Here is a 13,631-nt window from a genome sequence, read left to right as displayed (position 1 = left end):
TAGCCTGCCTTCAGTAGTGTAGAAATAAGTAAGAGAAATTAATAGGATGACAATTGGCTTACTTGAGCTAATAGGCCAAAAAAAGTTTTTGTTTTCATCTATCTTTTCAAGGCAGAAAACTACAGGAAACACACTACTGAAAAGGTTGCATGGAATAACTTATTTCAGACTTTTGTGACTTTTTAAGTTGTCAGCTCCAGCAATCTGTGTAGTTGTGTAATATCCTAGGTCAAATTCTAAATGGGATGCAATGAAGGGATACTTTTGAAGACAGTGTTTTGGAGCTGACTAAATGCATTAGCAAATAGAGAACCACGGACGTGAGTCGGTAATGGAATGTCTTTGCACCTAGCTGATGGGAGACTTGCCTGTAGAATGTAGTGTTTCTTATGCTACCAAATGAGGAAATAGTGGAAGGCTCATGTAAGCCTTTATAGACCCCAAATGTACACAGCAACACCAAATTTTGTCTATTGCTTCCAGAAAACAATCACTATTTTTGAGCATTTCTGTGCAATGTCTGACAGTAGCTGTTACAGCATGAGACATAGCATAACCTGCAAGCCTACCTGAGACCCAAATATGTTGCCAGGTGAAGAGGCCCTCCTGCTCTCTCTGTGATGGCTGCTCAGGTTTGCACATCCCTATACCTTGTACCTACAGTGGTGACTGCCAATATATACTCAGGCACTCATCCAAGCCAGAGCTCCGCACTGTCTGGGTAAAAGACTTTCTCTAATGAAATCAGCACATCAGAAGTATTAAAAAAAAAAAAAAAAAAAAAAAAAGAGAAAAAAAAAAAAAAGCTGGCACTTTTTTTTTTTTTTTTTTTTTTTTAAGTACTTGAAGAATTTGTCATCTGTCTGTCTCCTTGGCACTTGTCATTAAGGTAATGTGCACATCTGGTGTTTTGTAGACCTTGGCCCTGGGAGATGCCGATATATCAAGGCACACCTTGGGTTTCAGTCAAAGCAATACATCTTCCTTGCAGCAAGCAGGCATGGCTGTGGTTTAGGTATGAAAGCCTCATTAGCAAGGCCATAAACTGCTCCCTCTGCAACACTGGGTTATCATTCAGGTGCTCAGAAAATAAGTAGAAATTACGCTGGTAAAAATTACCATTTCAGCCCTAACACAGACGTTAAACTACCATAGATAGGTAGCTAATGCTGGGCCTCACTCTGTGTAGTTGAAGTAGTGAGACCTTTTTACTGAATTTATTCAAGTGCTGACTTTATTCAAAGTTTTTATCCCTGTATGCCAAACTGCCTCTTGGCATGGATGTCTTTGATACAAATTATGGAATCTTCAAGTGTAGGACTTTAAAATGGAAATGTCGGCACAGCTTTAATAATAGCTCTCTAATTCTGCAGAGGGAGCTGGGAAAATGCATTTGTCTGGTTTGATTAGGCTCAGCAGCATCCTGCATTTGGAATTGGACAACCCTGGTGTACCGGAATGACTGGGCAATGTGCAGCGCCCAACCACTTTGTATGCTGCTTGGGCTTCAAAATGTGAAGCATCATAGAAACGCAAAGCTTTTCTACCTGCTGCTTGACCCAGCAGCCTTAGAAATCAGTGATCACCTTATAGATACAGCAGATTTAAGTTGTGGATGTTGGCTATCCCCATCCAATACTGTGCCAGAGAAGTCTCCTTCATACTACATGGGAATTCTGCCTGCTATGCGTAGCATCTTGGTTAGAGTTTATGGTCATCCATTTGTTTAAAAATAAACAAAAAGCATAGCTGGTTGGCCACATCCTGCTGCTTCTTCCTGCTGTTCTACTGAGATCTGCATACCCCATTTCAGTTTTATAATATAGGTCCAGGGAGGTGGTGGAGACATTGTCCCTGGAGGTGTTCAAGCAACATTTAGATATTGTACTAAGGGACGTGGTTTAGTGGGGAACTATTGGTAGTAGGTGGACAGTTGGACTAGAGGATCTTGGAAGTCTTTTCCAACCATGGTGATTCTATGATTCTGTGATTATCTTCTCAGGCCTTTGGCTAAAGCGGGAAGCACTGTCTGCTGCTGGTTTGGGGTTCTGCAATGCATGGGATCCCTTAGTATTTAGTGTCGAGAGGAGAAGAAAACCAACCACTGGAAAACAAGACTTCAGATACTTTTTCTTTAAAATACTATGAAGTTGGTTTTTGTTGTTGTTTGTTTGTTTGTTTCAGGCTTTTATTTGGTAAAGACACCCAGGCACATCCTTGATTTCAGGAGCAGCTTCACTGACTTCACTTGGATTCTTGAGGTTACTACACTGATGACCAAATCTTTTCCTGAATCTCCAGTAGGGATCCCCTGCAGAAGGCTGTGGAGCCAGTGTTAAGGTGCATTTTCCAAGGTGCACATGTCCCAGTGTTCAGCTGCATGTTTGCCTACATCTCAATGATGTAATATTCTGCAGTGCAGTGTGGAAATCAGGTGCAGGGTGCTGCATTGCCATCATCTGTGTTGCACTCCAGAATGGAAAGTACTGAGACAGAGAGAGTGCTAAGGAGTAATTCTGGTGATTTGTTTTGTTTTTATTGGCTTTTTTTTTTTTTTTTTTCAAGCAAGAATTCTTCACAGAGGAAAAAGAGAGTGGTGCATCATGTTTTTCAAGTCACCGGGCTTCTTGGCAGGCTGGATGATAAATTACTTGAAGTAGGAATCACGAAAGCCAATTACTGCCAGACACTTCTGTTCTCTGCCTCCAGCAGTAGGGCTAGCACAGGCAGAGACTTCTACTTTCTGAATAGAAGAGAGAAACCATGAAGACTTGAATGAAGAAAGATGAAAAAAATTACCCTGAAAACTTTCCATCTCCTCTGGATTCTTGTGTGATGAATGCATCACGTCTAAGGAGCACTGGGTATTGTACATGTCCTGAGCAGTAGGTAGACCATGAGAACACACTGAATGTGCGACATAGGCACCAAATAACCACCTTGTACCAAAACATCTTAAGGAGCCATCAGGCTTTCCATAGGTTTGATCGACACATTCAGCAACTTCATGGGATTTCTGATTCTGTATTTTTTTTACAGCACATGCTTGCATTGTAGCTGTGTCTTTCTACATGTCTGCCCCATTAAGTATGCACACATTTCTGCCTCAGACAAAATTGTATACAATTTCACAGCAAATGCTGAATGACTTTCAGTTTGAAAAACAAGGTCAAAGAGGCAGATGAAACAAACAGGAAAGGGGAAGAGGAGTCATATTATAAAAGTCAGCAGCTGAATTATTGTTTGAAAATTGTCCTTTGTTGTGCCTTCCAGGATTACAAGGGCACAGTGGTGTTCTTCTCATAGCTTTGATGGAAAACACTTGGCATTATCCCTTAATGTTTAATCATAACTCTTTAGTGCTGTAGGAAGTTGCTAAGCATCAATGTGCTGCCCTTAGGATGCACTCATGCAGTGGTTCGCCTCAAGACTGGGTGCTGCACGGGGCCCTGGGTCCTGGCTGGGTGGGTGGCACAGGGGAGCTGGGAAGTCAGAGCTTGGTGAGTTTTCTCCATTGCATTTTGTGGATCTGTTTCTGTACAGGCTTCTGTATTAAATCTAAATTCATCAGCAAGGACATGATGAACGTTAGCTACACTGTCCAAGTAATAAATCCAAACATTAGGCATAAACGATGCAGGTGTGTGAACTTGAGCAGGTATTTTTATTGTGAAAAACTATTGTTGCCAAATAACTAACAAGTTTTGCAAGGAAAACGTAATTATAAAGAATCTTTTCCATCTCCCACACTAATTGAATGAGCAGAATTCTTCTGTACTACTTTGCAGACATCATGTCATTGAATTATTGGATTAACACTGGGTTGCTGTTTTACCTTTGCCCCACTCAGCAGAAGAGTGTTGAGTCTTTTGAACTGGAAAGCCTTGATTATCTTTTTCCCTTTTAATAGAACTGTGCTCATTCAGAACCCTGAGTTTAATGATATTTTGTCTGAACTCCTGCATTTTCTTCGTTGATAAAGAATCTGCCAATAGAAAGTGAACAGGTCTGAGAAACAGCCTTCTTTTTAACAAGCATTCATTAATTCTTGCATAGAAGAGAGAGGTTTGTAAATTCTATTTACATGGTAGATCAGCAGGATCTTTCATCTGTTTCTAAGGGCTCATCTCTGTGCTGAAAAGATCAAGCAACAACAGATAAAGTGGTCAGGCTTTAAATGTGAATATATATGTAAATGCTAGTTGGCTTTTGATATTTTATTAGCTGTTATGGCATCTACTCAAAATAGGATTTTTAAAACTGCAGTTGATTCTCTGTAATAACACTATGGCATTCCATTTTTTTGAATATCAGACTGGAGATGATTTTGGTTTCTGGGATTCTTGCAGTTGAAAGATTTTTAAGCCAAGTCTTCCAAACATTGTTCTTACTTTAGGCCATGGTGGTATCTCATAAGACTTGGAAACCACATGGTGTCTGTACTGTCCTGTGTTTCTTTCTTAAGCTAACAGTATCTAAAATAGAAGTCCTACTGAAAACATGGCGTTCTATTTGATGAGCACTACTGGCATTAAAGCAACAGTTCTGGTGAGACACAAGTACAAATCATGTAGTACACACTCCTCTTTTTCCTAGAAATTGAATAATTTCATAAAGAAGAAAAAGATTCTTCTTATTCAAAAAAATTTATAGGATCCTCAATGTTAAATCATGTTAATCACGTTAATGTGGATCTTCCCTTCAATGCTGATAGCAGTTGCAGTGAATATAGAAGGAAGATAGAAACATAATTAATTACCATATGCATGATAGAGACAAGGACTTCTGTTCTCAGAGCAGTGGCCTTCACTATGTCATGCAGCTCCCTCTGAAGGGAGCAGAAGCTTTCCATTGACTTTATGAGCCCATGGGAATAATAAAGGCATGAACTGCTTGGCTGAGCAGCAGGTTCACAGAGCATAGATAGCTCAGGGGCTGAAAAACATACATCTGTCAAGCTTCTCACACAGCGTAAGACATGTTGCTATGTGGTAGCACTTCTCCTTGGGATCATCTCTGTCACGTGAGCCAATGCCCCAGAGGCCAGGAAGCAGCCCTGTGTGTGTGTGTGTCCTTGCCATCTACTGTGGAGTGCCAATTATCACAAAGTCATATCAAAAAGCATACAGCTACTGTCTGCTTTATTTCTAATCGACTTCATTCTTCTCCAGCTGAAACTCTCAGCAGCTTTGCCAGCAATTTCAGCTGGTAAGGGTGATGCCTTAAAAGCAAAACAAACACCTGCACCTGCTGATTGCAACAAGGGCTCTTCTTTCTGATGACCTCATGGTAGTTCCCCTAAAAACTATGGTGAACTACAGCTACATCAAACAAAGAGATCTCTTCAAATCTAAATCTGAACGTCTGCTTTCAGGCTTTCTTTTGGAAGATGGTGTGTTTGCCTCAGGTGTGCGCCTACAGAAGGATATCTGGCATTGACTGAGTTGGTTTGAGTAAAGCAGGCTCAGGCTTTGGAGTGGTGGAGATGTTAAGTCAAAAAACGAGAAGAAAGCTGACAAAACATCTATTTTCAATCAGGTTTCCTCACTGAAGAACAGATGGAACAAACGTTTCTATTGAAAAATGACTTCAAAGTTGACTTCTTTTGGAGTTCAGCAGCAGCCCTGGTTTTCTGTATTGCTTCTGGCCATTTCAGGAAGCACTTGTCCTTGTGAGGAAGAAATATTTTCCTTGTCCCTTCCTTATTTTGTGTCACAAGGGTGAATGTAGTTTGTGATGGAAATCCTTGCACTATTCTTTACGCAAGATGTCACTGCATTATTTTTTTTTACCTGATCATGCATTTCCATTCTAGTTCAAAGACCGAAGTACACAAGCTGATAACGGAGTGGTGGAAGAAGGGAAAAATATGTCTCCTACTGTCTGATCTTGATTCTTCATGGCACTATTGGATTCATTAATTTCCTTTTCAAGCAATGTATTTTGTACTGCAAACTTCTACCAAGTTTTCAGTTTCTACAAGACTGCAGGAAGATTTCAGAGGGATTTGAAATTACTCAGTCACTGCTTCGAATGAGTGTTGAGCTGGTCAAACATTTTCAGAGGTGAATCTTTTGCATTTCGAGGACTTTTTTCCATTGTTCATTCATCTTCTAACCTCTTATTCTCATTATGGAAGCTTATTTGCAAAGCCTTGCTGGCTGGACACCAGAGAGACCTCAGACTGCCATGCAGGTGACAAAGGCATGGGTTGCTTTTCCAAAAATGTGAGTTTTGTTTTCTCCCAGTGGTGCTGCCATTGCTGCAGAGCTGACTGCATTTCAGCCAATCTGTACTGATACTTGTATAGCTTCTCTCACCTGTTGCATGCTGTCAGTGCACTCCTTGCAGTCGTACAATGCCTCACTAGTAGGGATGCTGGCATCTTCACTTATAGCACCAAATACTGATCTGCTCTGTGGCTGCAGACCCTCAGTGGTATCACTCAGCTCTGTGTGTGACTGCAAAGCACTGCCTTCCATAAACACATCAGATCACTGCTCGTCTCGCTCATTAAGGCAATTAGCGACCTGTAGAAGATGATCATTCAGGGATTTTAGCCCTCCTGACGTCGGTGTCTGGTCGACGGCACCAACAGATGCCGTTTATAGTCCAGCTGATAATCTCTCTCTTTCCAGCTTGTTATTATTATCATCCAAAGTGCCTTTTTGCTTCTGTGACCCAAACAGAATCCCCCCCGCCACCGTTTTAGCAGCTAACATCCACAATGGGGGCAACTGATCCAGCGCGGGAGTTAAATATAACCGTGCCTAGTGTAAGGAGAAGAGTGAATGGGAAATGGTTGGCATTCCTTCTTCCTGAAGGCACGGCGAGAGAGGGAGCGGGCGAGAGCCGTGCACACACGCAGCCACACAGCCGCACAGACGCGCGGCCGGCGAGGAAGAGGAAGCGAGCAGGAGGCAGAGCAGAGCCCGCAGCTCGCCGTGCCCGCGGCTGGCAGCATGTCCACCCTCAGCATGGCCACCTGGGGACTGTACCTGCAGCTTCTCTCCTGCTGGGCTTTCTCTCAGAGCCCCTACGCTGACAATGCCTTCTCACTCTCAGCAGGTAAATTCCTTTTAGTCTCTTTGCTTTGCCTCCTTCGGACCTGCACGCTGCTTCTTGCACTTCCCAGCAACCGAGAGCATAGGAGTGACAAATTCCCTTGCAGATCTGGGACGTATTTCTTGCTTGGTGGCTTTTGTTTTATTATTTCTGGTTTTATGCCCTTCCCTTCCCAGTGAGAAATAACAGAGAGAAGCCCCAGCCACATTAAAATGCTTTTTCTCCCACTGGTTTGGTGCTGCACTAATGCGTGCTGCCAGAGGACCTGGCCCAATTAATATATTACTTGCACGTCTGCCTGTTTCTTTCTATTCTGGGTGATCGTAGGTGGATTACAGCAAGGGAAAAAAAAATGAATCTCAATGTATATCTGCTTCTATAAATAAAGCCCTGACCTCAATGAGTGCTGCTGGAGCTCAACTGGATGTTAGCAGAATAAACATCATCTGGCTCTGGCTATGACACTAACAAATATTCGGATGGCTCACATAGCAAACAAGTGTCCACTGCATGGAAAATCCCTGCTAGGCAAAGGCAAAGCAAATTAGTTGTCAGCTGAGCCAGGGCACTGCAAATCCCACTTAGCAGGTTTTACAGTGTGGTCAGCAAGACTCCCTTCTACCCACGTTCTGTGCAAAGGAAGGAGAAGGGGAATGAGAACTCCAGCCCCATCTCTGCTTGGAGGAACTCTCATCATGTTGTGGCAGAGTATTTATAGCTGAAAGAGGCCTCTAACTAGAATCCTAGATTTCTTTCGCGTCAAATTTGGGATGGTTCAGGTGAGACTTGTAGGGAGGCATCAGTTTTGCCTTCAGATCCTCCCAGTGTTTCTGACATTAAGACAGCCTCCAAAAGGGTGCACACTCCAAAACTGTACATAAAATCAACTTTAGACATAGAGTTAAAGGTGCGTGATCTTTCTCTCTCCGTCTCTCTCATGTTTCTGTGTTACCACAGCCAAGTTGTTTATACTCAAGGCATTTGTGGCACTGAGGGACATGGTTAGTGGGCATGGTGGGGATGGGTTGGTGGTTGGACTGGATGATCTTAGTGGTCTGTTCCAACCTTGATGATTCTATGATTCTGACAGAGAACAATGATCAGCAGGACAGCTTGTGCAGGACAACAGATTTCTGGATTGAACTGCAGTAGTGATCTGAGTGATTTCACCTGTTTGGTTGTTTGTTTGTTTAAGCAAATACGGATCTAACACACTGTATTTTACCCCCAGTGGTTTGAACAGATCATTCACTTAGAAATATTTGAATAATAAGATTCTGTGGGCCAAAGGGTAGTGCAGTCATCATCTGGGGAAAAGCCCTATAGCATTTAATAACATAGCCATTAGATTTCCGCAGTCATTTCAGATAGCTTTTAAGATAGCATCTAGGAAAGCCTAGTGCTTGAAAAAAGGCATCCCTTAAAAAACAACTAAATCCATCTGTCAAACCTCAAGGAACTGGTATGTTTTTTTGCTGAGTTCTCTGCAATGCTAAAAAGCATTTTCATTTGTTATCATCTCTATTTTGTTGGGTAGGATTTCTCCATAAGGTTCATATTAATGCTGAGGTACAGAAACCATCAAAACTTATTTTCTCTGATGAGAAATGGCCTTGTAATAACATGTGAGTTGTTAGACCTCAAAAATTGTTTTGAAGGGCTTTATCTTTCCTTGAAGCTAGTAGACTCCAGCCAGACAAACACAAAGTTCGTCTCTCTAATGCTCGCGTGGCCTGGCCTTTCCTATGCAGTGATTTTTCTCCTGTGAAATATACTTCAGTGCCCAGACATACAAATTGTTATCATTTTAAAAAACAAACAAACAAAAAAAAAGGCAAAAACCAGCCTAGGGAGTAGGTCCTTCCAAGGGGAAAAGTTCGTGTATCTTGTGGCAATGTAGTGGACGAGAAAATAGGGAGTAGAAAGGAAATGAATAGCCTGGGGTTGTCAGCACCAGTTCTTTGGGGAAAAAGTGTACCTTTATATTTCATCAGCAACTCAGCTGTGTAGCAGGGAATACAAAAACTCATTGAGTCCTTAAATCTGCACCAGTCAAGATAGAATAACAATAATTGCAGATAAGGAGGAGTAATTTAGAGCAGTAGTGCCACATGTAAAGGTGTAACTCTCAGGGTGGTATAGTGCCAAAGTAGAGAGTGTGCTTGAGGCTGGCAGGCTTGTTTTCTGGCCAAATATATTTCAGGCAGCAGTAGTTTATGATATGGGCAGGCCTTGATATGAGCTACTGCTGGGCTCCACTCCTCACAGCCTGCTAAATTCTCTAGTTAGTTCTCTATTTTCTAGTAGAAATTTCACAGTGTGTACAGAAGGTGAATTAATTCCATTTAAATTCTCAGATGTTTTAATGATTTTTCAAATACTCTGTGACTGTCAGCTGATTTAATTATTTGAATCTGGCTCCAGGATGTAATTTTGCATTTAAAGAATAGATTTCAGCACTATACTTGCAAACTCTAAAACAAACCACAATCGACAGCAAAGATGTTCTTCAGCAATGTTTTGTATTTCCTACTATTGGAAGATTACAGATTAGTGTTTTCCAAATGTATCTGAAAACCTCTGGGCTGAAACTACTGGCGTTTCTGTTCTCACACATCTTTCTATATCATTAGGTCACAAATATAAGTGATCACATGTCACAAGCTGTTAACTGTAAGGCTGATAGAAACAACTGGTAGGAGAAGCACATATGTAGAATAACTAGAGAAAGAATAACAACCTGCATCATTTTGCTGCCAACTCCATGTTATAGTCCCATCAGACTCAAGCAACAGCGCATCGTTGCTCCTAGAAGTATTTTGAATGCAATGTCAGCACCAAACAGTGATTCTCCTGGTGCTGAAGCATCATTTCAAGGAAAGTGCTGTAGGGATTAATAGTACAACATTATAACACACTTAAGCACATAGCTGTGGTGAAGACAAAGCTCCAGGGAGATGTGAGAGAAGCCCCTCAGTATCTAAAGGGAGGCTGTAAGAAGGTAGAGGACAGGATCTTTAAGAAGGATCTGTTGTGACAAGGCAAGGGGTTATAGCTTCAAACTAAAGGAGTGGAGATTTAGATTGAGTAGAAGGAAGAAGTTTCTTACAGTGAGGATGGTGAGGTACTGGAATAGGTTGCCCACAGAGTTGGTAGAAGCCCCATTCCTGGAGATGTTCAAGGTCAGGCTAGATGGGGCACTGCACAGATACAGAGAGTTGGAGTAGGTGACCTTTGCAAGTTCCTTCCAACTCAAACAATTCTATGATTCTCTGATCCTCTCCTTCCGTTTCCCCTTTTCTGCTCATCCGTGCTGCAGGTTTCTTGGGCTTTGCATGGAGACAGAAAGTATTTGATATACCTCCAGGAGCTGGAGAAGAGCAATATCTCTGCTTCTTCTGACCCAAACTTCCTTTTATGTATCATACAAATTTATCACTTGATTGATTTTTTTTTTTTTTTCCTGAGATCAATATCAACACAAAACCTTATGAAAAAAGTATGGTTGATTAATTTAAACAAATGGAACGGGACTGAATGTTACTGGCAGTGTTCCTAACACCTTCTCTGCCTTTGTCTCTGCTTTCCCAAAAGAAGGGAGCTCTGGGCTCTGCTGGGCACAGCCTATTTGAATCTGAATTACTGACTGAAAAAACACAAATTGTAAAAAAAAATAATAATAATAACAAAATTGGCTAAAATGCAAATAGAAAGGGCTCAGCTATTTGCTGCTTAGGATGAGTATCATGAACCTTCATTTACTGCAAGAAATGCAGGTGATCATGTCAAAGGACCAGGCGTTCCTATTTCACCCTGGTTTAATATAAAAGGTCAGCACAGCTGGCTTCTAGTGGTAAGCTGATAAGCATCCTGAAATACCAAACCGGGACTCCCGAAGTACTGGCAGATGGGACAAGCTGGAGGCCAGTTCAATTTTATTTCTGTGGGACATGCCTTGTGTTACAAGCAAAGCAGGTGTCTGGCTTCAGGCTACAGAAGTTCCCCTGGAGAGGGCACCTCAGATTTGTTTGGGGTGAACAAGTTCTGCCACCTGGGGCAGATGTGAGCACAGGAATTGGCATGGTGCTGTTTTGGCTGGCAGTGCTGGGCACACAGGGCAGCGTGGAAACCATAGGGGTGAGATGTGCACAAAGAAAGAAAATTTACAGTGTACTGGCTAAAATGGAAAGTGTGTTGAATGTTTTATAGATCATTGCATTTTTTAGCAATGGAGGCTTTGCTAACCTATTTTATGCTGTAGCATAGTAGGTAGAAGAAAATGGGAAAAGCCATTTCAGTCCTCAAGGGGAATTCTTTGAGAAGGATCAGAAATAGGAGAGGGAGAAAAAGCCAATAGGAATTCACAGAAAGTATCCTAAATGTGCTTCTTCTCTTCTCCAAGGAATCATCTCCTTAATGAAAAGGGTATCAGGGGAATGCTTTTTGTATGCAGGCAACTATATGGGAAGAGAGGATTTGGAATAGAAGATGGATGTAGGGATAAGATGGGTATAGGAAGAGTGCAAAAGAGGACTGTCAGAGTGGGTGGAAAGAGAAAAGCAGCTGTTGCTTGTTTTTGCCATATATATGTATCCAGGCTTGCATGCAAATATATGGAGATGCTTCACTTAAAGAAGGCAGGGCTGCAGTTTCAGTTTTCTTCTGCCTATGGAAAAGTGTCAGTGGACTCTTTAGTCTCTCCAACCTACAAAGCCATGATTTTTTGCAACACCATGTCAACCAGAGCTATTTCTTTGTGAAAGGCCAGGGAATAAAGTCATCTGGGCTGTGATTCTGTTGCTGTGAGGCAGTCACAAGGAATTAATGTAGTCCATGGTATCAAAGTTTCTAACAGGAATTTGAAAGCATTTCTCTGGTATCTTTCAGAGTGTACAGCAACATCCATGTCCCCCAATGGATTGTCTGGCACTGTCTGAACACACAGTGAGCCAACATCAAAGTCAAGCACACTTCTGATCCATGCTAGCCCTGCAGTCTTTCAAATGGAGAGGGATGGCACTCGTGTCTGCTCTGGTGCTACTGATCTCACAGATAAAGTGGGAGAGGAATATGTGACAGTGAATAGCAGGCAGAAGTCTGACACAGCAGCCATCTTGCATGAAGACTTAGGGCTTCAGGCTTTTCTAGAGATGGTACTAAGCTCTTTAATACTGAATGTATTTGTAACATCATTCTAGTGTGGCAAGAAATTGAGTTTTATAATTGATTCATAAAATTATTGGGATGAAGTATTGCATTTGACAGGACTGAAACTCTCATTCTGGTTCTGTTATCAAGTCATCCATGATTGCGGGGGTGTTGCTTGACTTCTCTGTGCATCAACTTCTCATGCATGGAAAAAAGCATATAGAGCTGCCAGCATCTGTGAGCTGTGTCTAGAGCCCTGGACCTCAGCAAGTGGAAGCCAATAGAAACAAACCCAAACTGTCTGAGTGAGTACTGACTAGGCAGCATGCCAGAGTCCACGCTATCTGCAAGAGTTTTTGAGCACCAGCTCATTTTAAACATCTCTATTTAATTATTTATTATGACAGCTTCAGTCTGTGTGGCAGCCGGTAAATGCATGTAACTTCTGCCACAACTGGTAGACACCTTGGAGATAAGGATTTCTGACACAGTATTTTCATATTTCTATCAGTTGCTGGAGTATGTATTGTTTCATCGAAGGGGGTGGGGAGATAGCTCCATCCTGTAGCTCCTGCAGCACAGATATCAGTGCATAAGCTGTAGACTTGCTGCATTTCATTGCTATATTTACATCACCTGATACATAGGAAAGGGTATATTTAGGCCATAAGGCTTATGTTCATGAGGACAGAGAGATGTAACCTGTTCCTGAGCCCAGCTGTCTGACCCAGCTCCAGACATGAGCTCATGTCTGGAGCATCCCAGCTCTACCTGCCCACCTTCACCCGCGCCTCCTCTTGCTGCTCTCTGCCCTGGGAACGAGCACTTTGGCAGCTCTTAATGTTTTCTGATTTCAAAGGGAAGAAGTGGTCACCTTGCGATAGATACACAGAGTAACACCTGATGGCCACTGCCTGTGGCGAGCTGCCATCCTTGCAAGGCAGTTGAGAGGAGCCTGAATGAACAGCAGCAAAACAGATGAGCTCTCAGTTTCAACCGGACAAGCCCACATTCGTTAACTAACTCATCTGACCAGCTCAGCTATTATTAATTCTGACCATCATCCAAGTGAGGAAGCACTTGGGGCTGGGTGTCAGTGGCCAGAGGTCTCCGGTGGGCTGGCCATGCCAGCCAGTGAACGGGCAGGGCATTGTGCAGCTACTGGGGACACGGCTTTGGAAAGCAGCTCGGCTTCTGGTCAGGGTTTGTGAGATGAATGTGGCTGTAAATAGGGAGGGAAACACATGTTAAATATTTTTTTCATGCCATGCCCTTTTATCCTGCCACTGTCCTTGATCCAGCTTGCCTACACCTTCGTGTTTGCAGCGCAGAGGTCACTTTCCCAGTTTACATACCATTTATTGCAATGGAATCCTGTAAATCTATGCTGAACCTGGTGCAGCACTTCTCTCTGTTAC

At 42.4% G+C, this 13,631-nt stretch overlaps 1 protein-coding gene across 3 annotated transcripts in view; it reads left to right on the top strand.

Annotated features, from left to right (window-relative positions):
- The first annotated feature begins 6,235 nt into the window (after positions 1–6,235).
- COLQ (collagen like tail subunit of asymmetric acetylcholinesterase) overlaps positions 6,236–13,631 on the top strand; it is a 38,245-nt gene continuing 30,849 nt past the window's right edge. For all 3 annotated transcript variants that reach the window (XM_085226278.1, XM_010712832.4, XM_085226277.1), the window contains exon 1: positions 6,236–7,068. In XM_085226278.1, coding sequence (XP_085082404.1) covers positions 6,792–7,068 — 277 coding nt within the window. In that variant the 5' untranslated portion in view covers positions 6,236–6,791. The remainder of the gene's footprint in view (positions 7,069–13,631) is intronic.

The sequence above is a fragment of the Meleagris gallopavo genome, chromosome 6, assembly GCF_905368555.1.
Source record: "Meleagris gallopavo chromosome 6, MGAL_WU_HG_1.1, whole genome shotgun sequence".
Lineage (NCBI taxonomy): Eukaryota > Metazoa > Chordata > Aves > Galliformes > Phasianidae > Meleagris > Meleagris gallopavo.
The sequence above is the reverse complement of the archived record's forward strand: the minus strand, read 5'-3'. Positions and strand labels throughout refer to the sequence as shown.